The 17161-nt window shown below is 60.0% G+C and overlaps 1 protein-coding gene and 1 long non-coding RNA gene across 2 annotated transcripts; both read left to right on the top strand.

The window, feature by feature from the left end:
- Positions 1-211: 211 nt before the first annotated feature.
- LOC118165468 lies at positions 212-1217 on the top strand. Its single transcript, XR_004750057.1, has 3 exons — positions 212-574; positions 708-837; positions 1016-1217. It is a non-coding gene; the product is annotated as an uncharacterized LOC118165468 (long non-coding RNA).
- Positions 1218-1695: 478 nt separating this feature from the next.
- MPP1 (membrane palmitoylated protein 1) lies at positions 1696-16800 on the top strand. The gene is made up of 12 exons (XM_035324778.1): positions 1696-1900; positions 6545-6688; positions 6930-7008; positions 8038-8123; positions 8614-8682; positions 10968-11164; positions 11456-11562; positions 12188-12268; positions 12733-12813; positions 13069-13271; positions 13598-13672; positions 15430-16800. The coding sequence occupies exons 1-12, from the start codon at positions 1781-1783 to the stop codon at positions 15604-15606; spliced, it is 1419 nt and encodes a 472-aa protein (XP_035180669.1). The 5' UTR covers positions 1696-1780; the 3' UTR covers positions 15607-16800.
- The last annotated feature ends 361 nt before the right edge of the window (positions 16801-17161 follow it).

The raw sequence follows: 17161 nt of genomic DNA on the forward strand, positions 1-17161 counted from the left end.
AGCGTGTGCTGCCTGGAGGACAGTGGCCTCGCTGCGCTCACACCAGCACATGCTGCAGCCCTGCCCCACCACCCCATGACGTTCATTCTCCCCCCAGACCAGGTGAGGGTTGCTCTGGCTGAGATCTCCTAAGTGCTCTGCAGATCCCTCCTGGATAGGGGGAGGATGGTCCCAGCAGCGTCCTCTGGCCTCCTGGGCACATCTGTCAGTGCTGCATGCCATCAGGCAGCTGGGGACTTTGCGAGGCCCCCAGCCTAGTTCATTTTCTTCTCACTGTACTGATTTTGCAGGCTTCCCAGGGAGCCCCACAGACGAAGGCTGGGCCCCAGGGCCCGCCTGAAAATCATCGCGCAGCTGCAAGAGGCCCTGGCCCTGCGTGCTGTCCTCCTCCTGCTCCTTGTGCTGACTGCCCTGATCTCCCAACATCTCTCCAAGGCCAAGGCCACCTCCTCCCAGCTGGGCAGGGTGAGGCTGAGGAGGAGGCTGGCGGCAGACCAGGGGAGATACTTGGATCATGCGGGGAAAGCCTCTCTTCACACACGGGAGAGAAAAGGCTCCAACGAGTTGATCCAACGTAAGTACGTGGCGGGTATTCAAAACTCACTCAAATCCAAAACCACTCCGACCCAGGAAGAAAAGGCACGGGTGTTTCTAGTGCTTCTCTGCTCTCTCCTCCTCACGTTCACCGGGACATGCCTCTTCTGCAGGTGCCCGCCGGTCCTGGCTGGCAGACTACCTGGGAGACTTGTGGTCTCACCTCTACGAGAACATCCCACGGGCAGTCCTGTACGTCTTCCCCGTCACCCTGCTGATCCTGCTCCTCCTCTGCTGCCTCACGTATGTGTGCATGCCGCCCACCCTCTGGTGTCCCCTTCTCTGGGGCAGGTTCTCAAGGGCCTGTGCTTGCCGGGTCACAGCTCTGAAATGCCTGCTGTCACCAGCATGAGGTGGCAGCGGGCAGGTGCACCTCTGGCCACCTCTATAAGCTGGCCTGCCACCTTCTCCCTGTGTTTAGGGTAGCTTTGGACTGAGGTGTGCCGGGGAACTCAGAGAAGCAGTGCAGAAAGGTGCGGAGCCTTCATGGAGTGCAGCTCAAAGAAACCCCCAAACTGCAGGAACCCAGAGGTGATGTGGCAAGGCCAGGAGCAGAACCACTTTCTTCTTCCTTTCAGCTTATTTTAAAGAAGGAAAAAATCTCCCAGAATGATTTTCCCATCCCCAAATAAAGTTCACACTTCACCCGAGGCTCCGCTCTCCGTGTCCCTGTAGCCAGAACACGAGTCTGACAACAGCCCCATCCCAGGGGACCACCGGGGACAGGGCCTGGAAGAGGCGAGCAGCACCCCGACGGCTCCGGGCACCCAGCCGCCGCCAGCAGCCCAGCTGCGGTCTGTGGATCCAGCACCCCCAGCCCCACACGCGGCACCCGGCCTCCACCGAGAAAACCTTAACACCCCCCCCCCCCCCGGGGCTCCTCTGCGGGTGGCTCCCGGGGAGCCCCATCCCCAGGGGGTCTCGCTGGAGCCGTGCCTGCGGCAGAACCGGGGAGGGCCGGGCGCTGCTCGGGGCTCCCCCCGCTCCCGGCCTGCCCCCGCGGCTCCGCCCGGCGCGGCCCCGCCAGCCCGGCCTCCTTTCCCCTCCCCGCCCCGGCACGGGCGGAGCGTGCGGGCAGCCCGCGGAGCTGCTGGAGGCCGGCTGGTGCGGCGGGGCCGGGGCCGGGCCGCTCTGCTGGAGCCAGCGGAACCGGCTGCGGCTGCTGGCGGCGCGGCGGGGCGGCGGCATGACGCTCAAGTCGGGCCGCGGTGGAGGCGGCGGCGGCGGCGGCGGCAGCAGCAGCATGAGGACGGCGCTCTCCGACCTCTACCTGGAGCACCTGCTGCAGAACCGGGCCAAGCCCGAGGTGAGCCCCCGCTAAACCCCGGCTCGGCTCGGGCACGGTCCCTGCCCTGGCGCGGTCCCGCAGCGGTGCCGGGTCGCGGCCCCGCGGCTGCCCGGCGGGGTCTGGGGGCACACACGGCCCCGCCGAGCCGCGAGGGCTCCCTGCCCGCCGTGCCGGTTGGGGCGGCCCGGGTGCGCGCAGGGAGAAGGTCAGCGGTCTGCGCCCAGCAGCTGCTGCTTTTCTCCCGGCAGAGCTTCTCGGCTCTGAGCAGCAGTCCCTCCCGAGCCCTGGCACGAGTATGGGGCTGGGGCTTCCTTGCAGGGAGGAAATTTCCCCCGGGTGCTGCCCTTGGCCCAGCCTGACGGACGCTGGAGCATCATCCGATAGAGGCTTGTCAGGTCTGGCCCACACCGGTGGTTTGTACGTTTTTTATGGCTCAGCCCTGGCAGAGTGCTTCAAAAACAGAAAGCGTTTGGATCAAGCAGCTGCTGCGAGGAGCTCTCCCTTCCCTCTGCTTGCCTGGCCGCGGGATAAATCACCCAAGGCAGTGCGGCGTGGAAAACGTAGGAGCTGGCCTGCAGCTCCCTGGTGTCACGGTGGCTTGATATTGGCAGGGATAAAGAGAGAGATGACAAACTGAGGTTTGCATCGGGCCTTTTAAGAGGTGCTCTGTAGGGCTAGCACACAGCTGGTTTATGTGTCCTGAGCTTGCCTGTAGGTTGTGTGCCCGTCCCTGCAGCACGAGCAGGCATGGACAGCATGCCTGCAGAGACATCACAGCAGCTCTCCGGAGGGTTTCTGGGCCCTGCTTCCCAGCCCAAATCAGACAGAGCAACAGAGGTTCCTCTTCCCCTCTGCCCCCGGCAGAACCTCGCGCTGGGAAGCGCCGCACCGCACTCCTCCCGTGGTGGCAGGGCATGCAAAGCCTCCCAAGTGGAAGCAGAATCATTGCTAGAAAACAGGCAGAAGTGAGGCAGACCGCTGCCCTCTCCCCTTCGGCCCCACCACATGCCTTCCTGGCTTTCCCTTATCTCCTCACTGGCAAATACAGCTTTGCCAAGGAGGTGTGGGCATTGCTGCCAGCAGTGCTCCTGGCTTGCAGGGTGACCTTGGGCATGCCACCTTATCGGCCGTGACTCAGTTCCCTGGCTGTAAAATGGGCAAATCTGAGCCCTGGGAGGCAGGTAGTGAAGAGCAGGGCACTTTTCTGAGCTGGGGTGTGGAGGGGGCAGCGTGCTGTCCCCCAGGGAGCGTCTCGTGGCACCAGACCAGTGCCAGCTCCAGCTCAGGCCAGGGCTGCGGTGTCCAGTTCTGAAACGGCCACGGGCGAAACTGGTAGTTGAGAGCAGAGCAAAACCACTGGGTTTGACCAAATGACGTGGATAGGGTTGTTTTCAGCTCTTTAATCTTAAACGTATTTTGTGCTGTTCCAGTCTGTAGCGGCCGCAGGGAAAAAGCCATTTTGAAGGTGGGGAATGGAGCGGCCGGGCCACCTCACAGGATCTGCTCCATCGGTGTCGTGGTGTTACTGGCTGTCCCTTGGAGGTGACAGGCTCCACAAACACATCTGGAAGGCTGCCTCAGCCTTTCCATGGGCGAAAACGGTGCCTCAGCAAAACTGACTGGGCTCCCTAGGAAATCTAAACCTATTCCATCTCAGCTCCCCGTGAGCTGCAGTCAGCGCGAGGGTGCACAGAGCTGGTGGCATGCGCTGGCCCCCACAGCCACTTGTGTCCCTTGTCCCTCCTGCTTCTCTGTTCCCCTTCCTCCTGTGACCTGGTGGCATAGCTGTGCCTATTTCTGGTTTCAGCGGTGTAATCCTGTTTGATTTAAATCCTTTTTTTTTTTTTTTTTTAATCTTGGATCATATTGCTGGAAGAGGTCCTGAGTGAGGTCGCTCATGTGACTGTAGACCTGAGTACGGAGTAGCCTCGGGCAGGAGGCAGGATGAATTACTTCTAAATGGCCGCATGACCACTGCTACCCAGCCTGCGTGGCCTGAAAGCAACAGCCACACTCTTTTTATATATATATATATATATATATTTGTTAGTTTGCTTTTGTTTTTACACATTGATTATTTTTTTAAGCTGTACTGAGACCCCGATGCACACATCTGCTGCACGGCGGTGATGCTCCAGGGCGGGAGGAGAGGCTGCTGGGCCAGGACATCTCTGCACCAAGCAGGAGAGCACGTGTCCCTGCAGAAAGGTCCGGGCAGCACCTGGACACGCAGGAGATGGGCTGGGGAGGGCTGCGGGCAGGGCGATGCCCAGGCTTGCTGTGGGGACAATGGGGCAGGATGCGGGGATGGCTCTGAAGCCGTGCTGGGTGTGCCAGCTGGCACAGCCCTGTCCATGCTCGTTCCCTGGCATGGACAGATGCTGGCAGGGAAGGAGCTGGCCGTGCCTCCAGTTGGGATGTTCTTCCTCACCCCATGGTGAGAGCGTGTTTCAGGGCTCCCTCTGCGCTCTGCTCACGGGATGGGTTTGAGCCACCCCAGGGCAAGGACACGCCTGTGCCAGGCTCCCCGTGCGTGCCCACAGGGATTATGACCAGACAAGGGGTGATGGCTGCTGGAGGGAGCTGGGGTTTTGCTGTTCACCACGGCTGGTGGAGCGTGTCTCCTGCTGTGCCGGGAGGGCAATCCCAGGGGATCCTGGCGCTGGGCTTCCTCTGCCCTCCTGCATCCATCTGAGCTGCTGTGCTTTGGGGGCCCGCTTGGCAAAGGCAGCAGCACCCGACCTTTCTCCATGTGCTCTCCACGTGCTCTTCCAAGGCCACCCAATATCGAAGTCCCTTGGTGAGGACAGCAAGGAGAGCCCAGGAACCAAACCACCGAGCGTGCCCTTTGCACCAGGGTGCCGCTTCCCCAAGTGCTGCTTCAGCCGCCTGTAAACGAGCTGCCCGGTTAATGTTTGATTTCCCCGGTGGCGTGCAGCCCGGCACAGCAGCAGGAGCCACCCGGTGGGCGATGCTGACCGTGAGGCACGGTGCCAGGCCCCAGGGTCTGCCACTGCTCTGCGGTTCAGCCCTGAACCTCCTCGCCCTGGCTGCGGAGGCGGCCGAGCCCGGGGCTGTGTGGAGCTGTTGGTGGCCGCGGGGCCGGCTGCTGGCAGCATGCAGGCACAGATGTTTCCTGCGGAGCTGTGCGTACGTAGCAGGAGCTGGCCTGCTGCCAGCACTGCTCCAGAGCCTCCAGAGGTCACGGGCCAAGCTGGCCAGGAGCGTGACGGCTGCTGGGAGGGTTCAGGGAAGGCGACGTGGCCAGACGGCTCGCGTGCACCGAGCGGGAGCTGTGCGTCTCCTGCATCCAGTGCCCTGCTGCTCAGCACTGGAGCTGGCATGTGCCGTCCCCAGCTCCCCATCACGAGCTTGGCAGTTCCCCATCCCCAAGCGCTGCCCGCTTGGTGCAGTCACTTGGGGGCTGCTGGGGTCCCCAGAGGACCCTGCTGGGTTCGGAGCAGCCATCGAGGGACTGGAGCCCTCCCCAGGCACTGCAGCGAGTCTGTGGTGACCAGGCTTGCTCTCCCGGAGTCACCGGGGTGACACTGGTGCTGTGTCAGCGTCGAGGCCTGGGTGTTTTCTCCAGCTCTCAGCAAAAAGCAAAGGTCAGGGCCAGGAGGCTCAGCTGGCTGGGATGGTGGGGAAGGGAACTCCCAGCCCTGGAGCAGACTGTGCCGTGTCCTGGGTCACCGGGCTTTGCTGAGCCTGGGGGTTTGGAGCCGGGGATTGCGTGGTGTAATGCTTTCCCGAGGCATGAATGAGATAAACGTGATCTGTGCTGACTCAGATCACCTCACAGGCACTTTGGCCTCAGGCAGGGCTGCAGAAGTTCATTCTCTTCTTCCTCTTCTTCCTCCCACCCGCTCGCTCAGCAGAGCCAGGACAGCCGGTAGGGAGCCGAGGGCACGGCCAGCACTGCGAGGCCAGTCCTGGGAGGTGGCAGCTCACTTTGCAGTGTCCCTGCTGCGTGGCAGGGAGGGTCTGGGGGTCCTTGGCTGGGACCCCTGCCTCAGCGCCTGCTGCAGACAAAGAACAGACTTCCCCAGGGCTGAAATCCTCTTCCCGGTGCCGACGGCCCCAGCTGGCCTGTAGCTGGGTGCTGGAGGGGAACAGGGAGCTTCTGGCTGGCTCGGGAGCACTTGGCCTTCGGTGCCTGGATGGGGACATGGCTCTGCAGCGTGTTGGTTGCCCGTTGACCCAGATGAGGAAAGGCTGAGCTTGCGAGCTGAGCGAGAGCAGAGCCTGGCCCCAGTTCTGCCCCTGTTCCTCAGGGGTGAGTCCCAAACCGCTCCGTGAAGCTGCCCTGCGCTTTGTGCTCTGCCACAAGCCAGCTTTGGGCCAAGCGCTGCTGCGACACAGTAGTGGGCAGGACCTGCTGCTGCAGAAGACAATCAGCTGTGGACTCTTGGCTTCTGTACCCGTAGCTTTTCCAGAGTTTTCTTATCTGCCGTGTCTCCCAAGCTGGACAACTGCTGACCAAGCCCACGTCCACATCTTCAAGGGGGAAGCTGTTTCGCTCTTTCTTTCCTTGCTCTTACTGTCCTCTCCTCCGGCTCACGGGTCTCGCCTCCCCCCTGCGCCCAGGAACGTTACCACGGGAGTAGCTCAGCCCCACGCAGGGGGAGCCCCTAAACCCCGGTCTCTGTTTCGCCCCGACAGGCCGTCACCCAGGCCCCGAACGCCATGACCGAGGACATTTACACCAACGGCTCGGCGACTCTGGGCAGTCCCTCCCACAGCAACGGCCGTGAGGTGCGGAAGATACGCCTGGTGCAGTTTGAGAAGGTGACAGAGGAGCCCATGGTGAGCGCTGCCAGCATCCCAAAGCCCGGTGGCACCGAGCGGGGTGGAGGGGCAGGCAGAGCCGTGCCGGTGGGCTGGCTGTGGGGGAAGCAGGAGATGGCTCAGCTGCAAGAAGAGGGTGCTGGATGCTGCCTCCTGCCCGGGACCTGCGGGCGATGCCTGTGCCAAGAGGAGCTGATGTTGCTGGGAGCGCGGGAGCTCTCCCCTCCGGCGAGCAGTCACAGATTTTCCTGTCTTCCAGGGAATCACGCTGAAGCTGAACGACAAGCAGAGCTGCATGGTGGCCAGGATCTTCCACGGGGGCATGATTCACAGACAAGGTAACAGCAAGGGACAGCCGAGGCCCTCCTAGAGGCCACGTACCAGGGGCACAACTGCAGCTGGCTTCTTTCCGTGCAGAGATAAGGCAGCCCCGCCGCAGCACTGCTGGCTTTACCCCGTGGCATGGATATCTGTGTCCTTTCCTCCACCAGGAGTATGTCAGGAACTCAGGACTCACCCATCTCTCTGCATGGCTGTTGTTAATGCACTGGAGGCTTTAGGGAGAAATGAAGGGCTGGGGGAAGGGCGCTCCCAGAACGGAACCTGAGAGCCGTCTGTCTCCCTCTCGTGATGGGGTGACTGTAACTAGAGATGGATCGTACCCAGAGGCTGTGGGGGAAGCTCTTCCCGTTCCTGAAGCGCACAGGCAGGACAGGCTTGCCGTGGATTGGCTCTGCAAACCAAAATTAAGTGCCAAAAGAAATTAATAGGTGCCATTTTGTGGTTTTGGGTCTTGCCAAGGGGGTGTGGACATGAGATGTTCTGTGCTCAGAAGAGGCCCCTTTTCCAGCCTGAGGTTGAAGTGGGAAGTCTGAGCTTACCCCTGCCAAGATAATACAGAAGCCATTCCAGTAATGCTGCTGGAGCCTGATTTATAGCAGTGTATCTGAGGCTGTAATCTGGCTGGGTATATAAATTTAAAACATAAAGTCAAGAAAGCTGGTGTTCAAGGGCTTTGTAAAGAGGCTGTCATTTAGCTTCAAGTGAGGTACTTGGGGTTGGGTTTAAATAACTCTGGAACGGGTGCTTTGGCCAGTCTAAAGCAGTGAAAGACACAAAGTGGAAAGTAACCTGATAACCTTCAGTGTGGACGAAGTGTGTGCGTTGGGCAGAGGGGGTGGAATTCATTCCCTTTGTGCCTCGGGGTGAGGTGACGTGGGCTCCACAAGCACTGCCTAGGCAAACACCCTGGTGCCCGGGGCACAGCTTGCACTGGGGGCCAGGAGGCTGCTGGAGCTGCCTAGCTTGGGTTTGATGGGTGCCTTTTGTCTGCTCCTGCATTTTCATGTTTCTCCCGTTGCTGGCAGGCTCCCTTCACGTGGGTGATGAGATCATAGAAATCAATGGGCAGAGCGTGAGCAACCACTCAGTTGACCAGCTGCAGAAGATGCTGGTAGGTATCTGTGTGTGGTGGGGCTGTTCCCCAGGAGTCACCCCTTTGGCCTGCGGATACGCTGCTTGGGAGCTTGTCGTTGTCTCTTGAGAAGGGGTGAGCATGGAGGGAACAGATGGAGGGAAGCGTTTCCATTATGCTGGCCAAATGGGCCTCTCCTGCCGAGGACAGCTGGGCTGGAGATGGAGCAGATCTCCGTGATCATTCTGGTGATGCTGGGCAGTGCCCACAGCCAGCTCCTTGTGGGGGTGTCGGTGCCCCCCCGTGGGTGTGGAATAAGCATGGCAAAGCTATGCTGCTACAGCTCTTAGCCTGTCCCCAGCAGAGCCCTATCTGCCTGGGCTCTGGCCCCCGTACATCATAGCAGAACTGGGAGCACACAGGAGCCTTTCCTCTGCGGGTCCTCGCTCCCTGCGCAGGTTGCTGCTGTCGGGCTGCCTCCAGGCCCACCTACTCCAACTTTTCTTTCTCCCCTTCCTTTGTTCACTAGAAAGAAACCCAGGGCATGGTCTCAATAAAAGTCATTCCCAACCAGCAAAGCCGCCTCCCTGCTCTCCAGGTAAGTGCGGGCTGTGTCGTGACACGGCCCTGGGGCTGGGTGGGACCAGAGCAAACCACCAGGGACCAACGCTGGGGAGAGAGCTGGGGCAGGATAGGGGTCTGGCTGCCCCGTTACCGTAACTGAGCTGCTGGAGGGTGAAGGGAGCTGCCCTGTGCTTACATCACTGCAGATGAGTTAACCTGATGCGTATGCAGAAACACGGGCCTGGGTTTCCCCAGCCACAGACATACTTGTGTGCAGTCTGGTGATGCGAAAGCAGCAGTGTGTGTGTGCACCAGGAAGCCCAAGAGTTTCCTGCCGGCCTCCAGGCCTTGCCGTTACAGAGCCCTGCAGCCACGTCCCCGTTACAGCTCACGGCAGCGCCTCCAGGTGCAGCACGGGGCTCTCAGCCGTGCCGTGCCGTTACTGGTGGCTGGTGCATCAGCTGCATGGAGGGCGACGCAGCTCCGGGTGCCGCCAGCACTGCTGAGCAGCTCTGCCCGTGAGCGAGTGGGAGGAAGGAAGCAGTGGGGGAGAGGAAGGCAGCTCCTGTTGCCGCTGCCAGGCAGGGGGTGACACGGTCTGGTGGGTGCATGCCTGCGCTCAGCGTGGGCACTTGGCTGGCTTTGCCTCTGGAGCCCTGCTTTGGCCGAAATGCTCGGGGTAATGGGGAGGGCTGGCTCCTCTGGGAGGATGTCTGTGTGTGGTACACCGACCTGCTCTCGGTGCTGGAGCTGACCCTGGCACAGCCCCTTTGTTGTGGACAGGCGGGAGGGGGAGAGGGGCTCAGGGGAGAGGTGGGAGCAGGACCTACCTCAGAGGAGAAGTCTCTGAACATGGTGGCAAGTGAAAATCACCCCATTTCTCTCTCAGCCCTTGCAGCCCTCATTCCAGCTCAACCAGCCTTGCACGTGTTTGTTTATTAAGTGCTGGCCCACCTCCCCTTTCCTGCTGTCCAGCCACCCTCCCCGGCCTGACCGAGCCAGCTCCAGTCAGCCAGGCCAGCTCAGCGCCAGAGAAGTTACCTCTGAGAAAAAGGACAAACCACCAGAGGCTGGCTCTGGGATCGGGGAAGGGCAGAAGGACAAACTCCTTCCCAGCAACAGCAGTTGTCCTCCTCTTGATGTGTCCAGGCTCCCGGGACCAACAGCTCCCGAGGTGCCTAGGTCTGTGCTGGTTGCTGTCCCCTGCTGAGAGCAGAGTAACTTCTGGTTTTGTTTCACCTCCTCTGTCCCCACGATCCCCTTCAGTTCACAGTGTGACAGGTGGGACGGTGCAGATCCCAGCACCACGATGCCCTGGGCAAAAGCAGCACCCAGCCTGGGCTGTCCCCGCAGCCTGGCAGCCTCCGGGAAGCCAGCCAGAGGGCCTCTCGTGGCAGTTCTGCTTGGAAGGATCCTAATGAGAAACACTGAGTGCTCAGGTCTCTCAGGGTCACCTCCAACCCTGACATAAACTGCAGGCTTTTGACCTTAAATACCGAGGCTCCTGCTGGAGCCTGCTCAATGCCTGAGCTTCCAGCCCCAAAAAGGGGGCTAGCAAATAATGTGCACTGAGAGCCGGCCCTTTGCAGTCCTCGGATAATGTCTGGAGCTGTCTGGGGGTAACACTCAGTCGGTGGGCTCTTTCCAAAAGTGGAGGGATCTGGCTATGCCTGGCTTGGAGAAGCGGGCTCCAGGCAGGTGCCTGGGCAGTCCTTGCTGTGTGTCCCTTGTGTGTTTGTGTCAGTGCCCACTTTCCTGGCACTGCAGGGTGCTTTCAAAGCAAGTGTTGGTCCTGAGCAGGTGGCTGGACCCTGGAAGGCTATTCCATGTTTGTTGTCTTCCTTCACGAGAGGTCTCATGGCACAGATTGATCTGTGCTCTGCTTTCCTGGCAGCAAGGGACCTGTGTTTGTGTCCTGCTGGCCCCGTGCTTCTGGCAGGTCACAGCAGCGCTGCTGGAGGACACGCTGTGGGGAAATTGTTTTGATGTGGATTAAGGACAGCACGGTCTGCCCGGCCCAGGGAGGATGATGGCCCAGACCTATCACACCTGAGGATGGGGCAGAGGCATCACCCAGTGTGGGTGCCTTTGCCCAGGAGCCATGTGCTGCATTTCTGGGACACAGAAATGCCCTGTTTGCTCCTGGCTGGCTCGTCTCACCAGCACTGCCCAGGGGCTGGGCAGCCCCCACAGGGCACGCAGTCCTCCACCAGCTGCACAGTTGCTGCCAGGCAATGCCGTGTGGGGCTGGGAGCTGGAAATGGCCAAGCTCAGCAGCCCTGCATGGCCACGCCAACTCCGTCCCTTTCTCTCTTTCAGATGTTCATGAGGGCGCAGTTTGACTATGATCCCAAAAAAGACAGCCTGATCCCCTGCAAGGAAGCAGGGCTGAAGTTCCAGACCGGCGACGTGATTCAGATCATCAATAAGGATGACAGCAACTGGTGGCAGGGCCGCGTGGAGGGCTCCGGCACCGAGTCGGCGGGGCTCATCCCTTCCCCAGAGCTCCAGGAGTGGTAGGTCCCTCGTCAGGGAACCCCAGTGTGGGCACGTGGCTGGGGTTGGACATGGTCACGGGCTGGGAGCCACATCCCCAACTCACGGCTGTGGCTGGGGCACGGAGCTCTGCTGTGCATGGCAAGCGTTGGGTATGTGCTGGCAGGAGAATGAGGGTGAGACCCCAGCGTGAGTCTTCACCTGCCTCAGCAGTCACCCCACTGCCCTTGCATGTCTGAGGGATGATCCCAGTGCTCCCCAGGGCCTCGGGGTGGCAGCTGGGCCTCAGTGTTGTCCTCCTCTCTCGGCAGGCGTGTGGCAAGCGCCACCCAGTCCAGTCAGAGCGAAGCCCCGAGCTGCAGCCCCTTTGGGAAGAAGAAGAAGTGCAAAGATAAATACCTGGCCAAGCACAGCTCAAGTAAGTGTGAGCCCCAAACTCTGCAGGCTGTTGAATGCAGGGGAAGCGCTGGCCTTGCTGCTGCTCAGCCCTTGAGAAGCAGTCACAGCAGTTGACTCAGACACCCTCGGGAAGCAGTCACAGCAAAAAGGGACCACCAAACCCCCAGGTCAGTGTCCTGTTGGGACACGGAGCGTGCCTGTCAGCTGCTTGTGTAAACCCCGAGCTAACCCGTGCTCGGCATGCCCTGGGCCAACAGCGGCAGTGGGCTGAGGACGTGCTGGCTCATAGCCCAACCTGTAGCTCCGAGGAACAACAAACAGGGCCATAAATCAGCAAGATAAATAAAGCTCCCCGAGCAACAAGCTCTCTGCAGCTTCCCGCTGCCTCTTCACCCGGCTCCTGGGTCCTACTGTTCTGGGCAGAAATGCTCTAACTTCTGCAGAGTCCTGCTCCACACCCCACTTACCCATTGCGGTGAGGCCGGTGCTCTTTCCCCAGACCAGCCACGCTGGGGGAAGCTCACAGCCCCGTCTTGATCACTCCCCTCACTTTGCCAGGGGATCTGGCTTTAATCCAACACACACAGCCCTGCTGTCGTAGCCAGGCCAGCTCTAATTACTGTCTTGTTTCTCTTCCGCTCCAGTTTTTGACCAGCTGGACGTGGTTTCCTACGAGGAGGTGGTGAGGCTGCCCGCCTTCAAGAGGAAGACACTGGTGCTCATCGGTAGGTCTGCCCCATCTGTCCTCCTCAGCACAGGGGCTGCACGTGCTGGGGGCCATGGGGAACTGGGGCTGAATGTGGGCGGGGGCAGCGCTGCCTTCAAAGCTTGTGAGCTCTGGGGAGCGTTTCCTCTGCCTGCAGCAGTCCCCAAGCAGGCTGACATCTGCATGTGGGCTGCCACCTGCACTGCAGTGCTGAGGTGGAGTGGATTCAGACTTTCTGGCTCTTAAATATCGTTCTGGTCCATGCAGCTGCACCAAAGTGGGCACTGCCATGCCGGGGGTGCAGCTGGTAGAGCTCACAGACTTGGCAGCTCACAGCCTGTCCCGCAGGCACCCATCCTGTCCCCAGCTGGGGCTGGAGGCAAGAGCACCTAAAGCAGGGAGAGCCTCCTCCAGGCTGGAGAACACCTGGGGCTCTGGCTCCTCCTGAGCCTAGCTCCAGCATCCATCTCTCCTTCCCCGCAGGAGCCAGCGGAGTGGGTCGTAGCCACATCAAGAACGCTCTGCTCAGCAACAACCCCGAGAAGTTCATGTACCCAGCTCCACGTAAGTAACTCAGCAGGGCAAGGGGCACACAGCCCTGCCCTGGCACCCCCTGTGGCACGTTTCCTCACCTCCTCCTCAAGGCAGCGGGGCCAGGACCTTCTGGCAGCAGATGAGATAGGAGTTACACATGTCTTCTGTGCTCTTCCTTGCCCTAGCCCCATGCTCTAAAAGGGACCACAACCCCCCCGGTCAGTTCCCCAGACCTTCTGGGGTCAGCACCTGTCTGAAGCGCTGGGCATTTCCCTCTCCCCACAGACACCACGCGGCCCCAGAAGAAGAACGAGGTGGATGGGAAGGACTACTACTTCGTCTCCACCGAGGAGATGACCCGGGACATCTCAGCCAACGAGTTCCTGGAGTTTGGAAGCTACCAGGGAAATATGTTTGGCACCAAGTTTGAAACAGTGCACAAGATCCACCAGCAGGACAAAGTCGCTATTTTGGACATTGAGCCCCAGGTAGGGAGCAGGGGAACAGGATGGGGACTGCCATACACTGAACTACCCTCGTGCTGTGTGTGACCACCCCAGCCTTCCCCAGCAAGGGCAAAAAGCTTGGGAGCATCGGGGTGGCGTTTCCATGCTCGAGATGTGGGCACAGCATGTGCCTGGCTGGGACAGGGACCCTCTCCCCTCTCAGACCCTGGGCATGGGGGTGCTGCTTCACAAAGCAACGTCCAACAGCCAGCCCAGAGCAGGGTGCTCTGCAGGGATGGGGATGGATGCCCAGCGCTGCAGCACAGGCACCGTGGCATCCTGGTAACTACGTGCTGCTCTCTCCACAGACCCTGAAGATCGTCCGCACGGCAGAGCTCTCCCCGTTCATAGTCTTCATTGCCCCAACAGACAAGGCAGAGGAGGTGAGTGGCTCGGTGGCAGTTTCCCCTCATTGGGCAGGGAGTGGTGAGGAGTCTACAGCCCCTGGGGGCAGAAACCTTGTGGCAGCCCAGGGCTCTTTTCCCTGCTCCATAACGAGGATCATCATCATCTTCCTGTCTGCAGTGATCTTTGTGGTGCAGGGAAGCAGGGAGACTTCATCAGCCCAGACATAAGGAACAGGAATGAGGGCTTCCTGCAGCCTTGGGCTGACTCCCAGGTACAGACCCCAGGCAGCATTGGCCCTGCAGCACTATCAGCCACTAACACGTAGCTGGGTGCGCAGCCCAGCACCAGCACCATCTCCTGCTGCAGCAGTGCTGCAGAGCAGGAACATTTCTGCCATCAGCTATGCAAATGGGACAGGCAAACAGCAGCGTTTTGTTCTTCAGCTCATTGTGCTCATCCCTCCAAAATTAGGACCAAGCAGCACTGATGCTGCAGTTAACTCGCTGAGCACCCCACGGCTGGTGCCTGCGTGCCTGGTTTCCAGAGACAGAGAGCAGCTCTGCCTCCCTGCCGTGCCACTGCCTGCGGCTTCCTCAGAGCTCACCTAACCGCGACAGGGAGATGGGGAGCGGTGGGAGGAAAGGAAATCCCCCAGAGCCATGCTCCTCCTGGCTCACAACCAGCCCGGAGCACCTCTCTGAGGCTGGACCAGCCCAGACCATTACCTGGGGTTGTAAAGCTTACAGCACAGGCAGGGTGCAGGGGGCTATTTCTGTAGCATCGCACGGGCACTGGGAGGCACAGGTGTTAACGTGCGGAGGGTTACTCAGCCAGAGCTGCACGCTGCGGGTGGCAGGGCAGGAAGGCAGCGGGGCAGCCCGCTCCCCCATCCCATGCCCCATCAGCTGCGCTGCCTCCAGGCACAGCGGCACGAATCCCTGCCGCAGTGGGCAGGGCCAGCCCTGCTGATGCACGCACTATATATAGCCAGCTGCCGCAGCTCAGGTAACGGCTTGCTCCAGGAGTAAGGGCCAAAATGTCACCTAGCAGGGCTCGTGTGACCCAGGCAAACCGTGTGTCTGTCCCGTCCCCGTCCCCCCCCCCGATAACTGCTGAGCAGCACCCCTCCGTGCAACGCTCCTGGGGTGCACAATGGCTGCGGGTGTGGGGGAGACAAGGGGCTGAGCCCCCTCTGTCTGTCAGCACCAGCGGGGTGGTCCAGCCACAGCGCTGCAAGCAGCCCCCCGGGCCTCACGCTTACCTGCACATGGGTCCTTTTTCACAGCACAGGCTGCACTGGGGAAAGGTGCTCGTTGCCCAGTTAGTCTGGAGGAAGAGACAGCAGTGGGATGGGGGAGGCTGGGAGGGTTGTCAGCCAGTGCTGTTCTGGTCGCAAGCCAGCGGGTAGGGATCGTCTTGCAGGGACCCTACTTTTAAATCAGCCCCAGGCCTTAAGCTGGGTAGCTGTAGCAATGAGCAACCCGCTGCTAGGCAAACCTTCTTGTCCTGGGGAGCTGCCACAAGGCACTTTAAAGATGAATACAGGGCTAAGCAGAGCTGACCTCACTCTAGCAGGTAACCTGATGCTCCCAGCATTGCATAAACTGCAACAGAAATCCACTGATGTTCCCATGAGACTGCACAACAGCTCTCCTGGCCTGTTAGCTGCTCTGTGCTCAAGTTGGGAACAGCTCGAGTTGTTTTGGGGATGGGACAGAGCTTGTCTGTTGGGAGGGGCTGTGAAATCCTCCTCCTCCCCAGCCTTCTGAGTGTGCCCTCCTGTTTCTTGCAGTCAGAGGCATTGCAGCAACTCCGTAAGGATTCCGAGAGCATCCGGAGCCGATACGCACACTATTTTGACCTCTCAATAGTCAACAATGGAGTGGAAGAAAGCCTCAAGCTGCTGGAGGAAGCCTTTGAGCAGGCCTGCAGCTCTCCACAGTGGGTTCCCGTCTCCTGGGTTTACTGAGAGGGCTTCCAGCCCCCGCCGCTTCCCATCAACCCATCCTGCAGCAGAGAAACCTCCTCAGCTTCCCCTGATCAACACCCAGCACAAGTCCCTTCCTCTGCTGCCCCACGGACCCAGTCTCAATTGGTCGACACACACAGGGTCTCCAGAGTGCCACTGCCAGGGAATGCAGGTCAGAGGCTGCCCGAAGGACAGCCACCTCCCGCTGCACTTGAACAGGTGCCAAGTCAGGGGCTGCAGCAGAGCCCACGGCATCCCGACAGCTCAGAGCACAGCCCCCCCGCCTCTCCTGGCGAGGGAAAGCACAATGCTGCAGCACCCAGCCTGTCTGGTTCTCTCCGTCAGCCCCGAGGGCAGTGGTATAGCAGGGGCCTTCCAGGCAGGCGTCCCCTGCAACTGCAGGAGCGTGCACTGCACCAACCACCTTGAAAGCCTGGATGGTGTCCTCGAGGCCGGTAACAAGCCCACAGCTTGGGAGGCTTCTCAGACCACACCAGGGCTCTTAAGTTCAAGGCTTTCCCCTCACAAGCCAGTAAAGCCAGAAAAAGGCAAGCAGGGGTTTGACAAAGGAGGCACGGATCGTGCCATCCCAAGGCAGGTCTCACGGCTGCATTCTGAGGTTTGGGCTTTCTGTTTCACCCTGTGCAACTGTAGTTGTAAAAATTCCCTGCATTTTTATTCTCACTGTGCAGCTTGGATTGTTACTGGCTGGCCAGAAAAACTCAGCAACAGTTGAGCAAGTCCTACGGACCAAAGCCCAGAAGGACAGTTCAATGGGTAAATTAGATCCAGCCACAACTATCTGTTGCATGCAGTAGAAACACAGTTTCTCTAAAGAGCTCATCCAGGCATGTTTTCCAGTCCCGGGTGTGTTGCACACTGTATGCTAACCTAGCAGCCACCCCACAAAGGGGCTCCTTCTGAAGCTGGGGTGCGCTGATATGCCAGCCCCACCATGCCCATACCCAGGAAGCATCGCTGTGGCTCCTGGGCAAACCATAGCCATCACCTCCGTGCAAGAATATCGTGTGTGTCCAGCAGTCAGCTAGGGGAAGGGGGCTAACGAGTCTTGTGCAATCTTTTTTTTTTGTTTTAAGGATGCCAAAAATAAGATCCGTTGATGTGCAATAGGGACCTTTGTTCTGATCCACTGCAGGGAAACAATGAGCAGCAATAAACGTGTGCTGAAACATCGCCATGGCTGGTGTTTTAACTCGGGCTGTGTATTGGCTCCCAGCTGGAAGCGTTCCCCCTCCCTGCCCCACAGGCACTTGAGGTAAAGCAGGCCAGGACCAAGCAGTTCTCCGTTCTCTGCCAGACCTCTCCAGTAGGAGGAAAGGAAGCACCTCACTTCCAGGCACAGGCCCCTGGGATTTACAAGCGGAGGGTGGCCCCTCAACACCTATTCAGTCCCGATGACCAAGGGCCCCTCTAGGTGGTGGCCATGTAGACTCAAGCACGTCTCCGCACCTGCAGCATGCACACGTTGACCATCTCCCCTCCAGACACCAACATAGAGATTTGAGAACACCGACCTCCTAACAGGAGCCAGATA

Source organism: Oxyura jamaicensis, chromosome 4 (assembly GCF_011077185.1).
Source record: "Oxyura jamaicensis isolate SHBP4307 breed ruddy duck chromosome 4, BPBGC_Ojam_1.0, whole genome shotgun sequence".
NCBI lineage: Eukaryota > Metazoa > Chordata > Aves > Anseriformes > Anatidae > Oxyura > Oxyura jamaicensis.

Excerpts from the sequence above, each read along its gene's own strand:
- MPP1 (XM_035324778.1), top strand. The coding sequence starts at position 1,781 with ATGACGCTCAAGTCGGGCCGCGGTGGAGGCGGCGGCGGCGGCGGCGGC. Across the intron at positions 11,165-11,455 it reads TCCCCAGAGCTCCAGGAGTG|GCGTGTGGCAAGCGCCACCC; the intron begins GTAGGTCCCTCG and ends CTCTCTCGGCAG. Across the intron at positions 11,563-12,187 it reads CCTGGCCAAGCACAGCTCAA|TTTTTGACCAGCTGGACGTG; the intron begins GTAAGTGTGAGC and ends CTTCCGCTCCAG.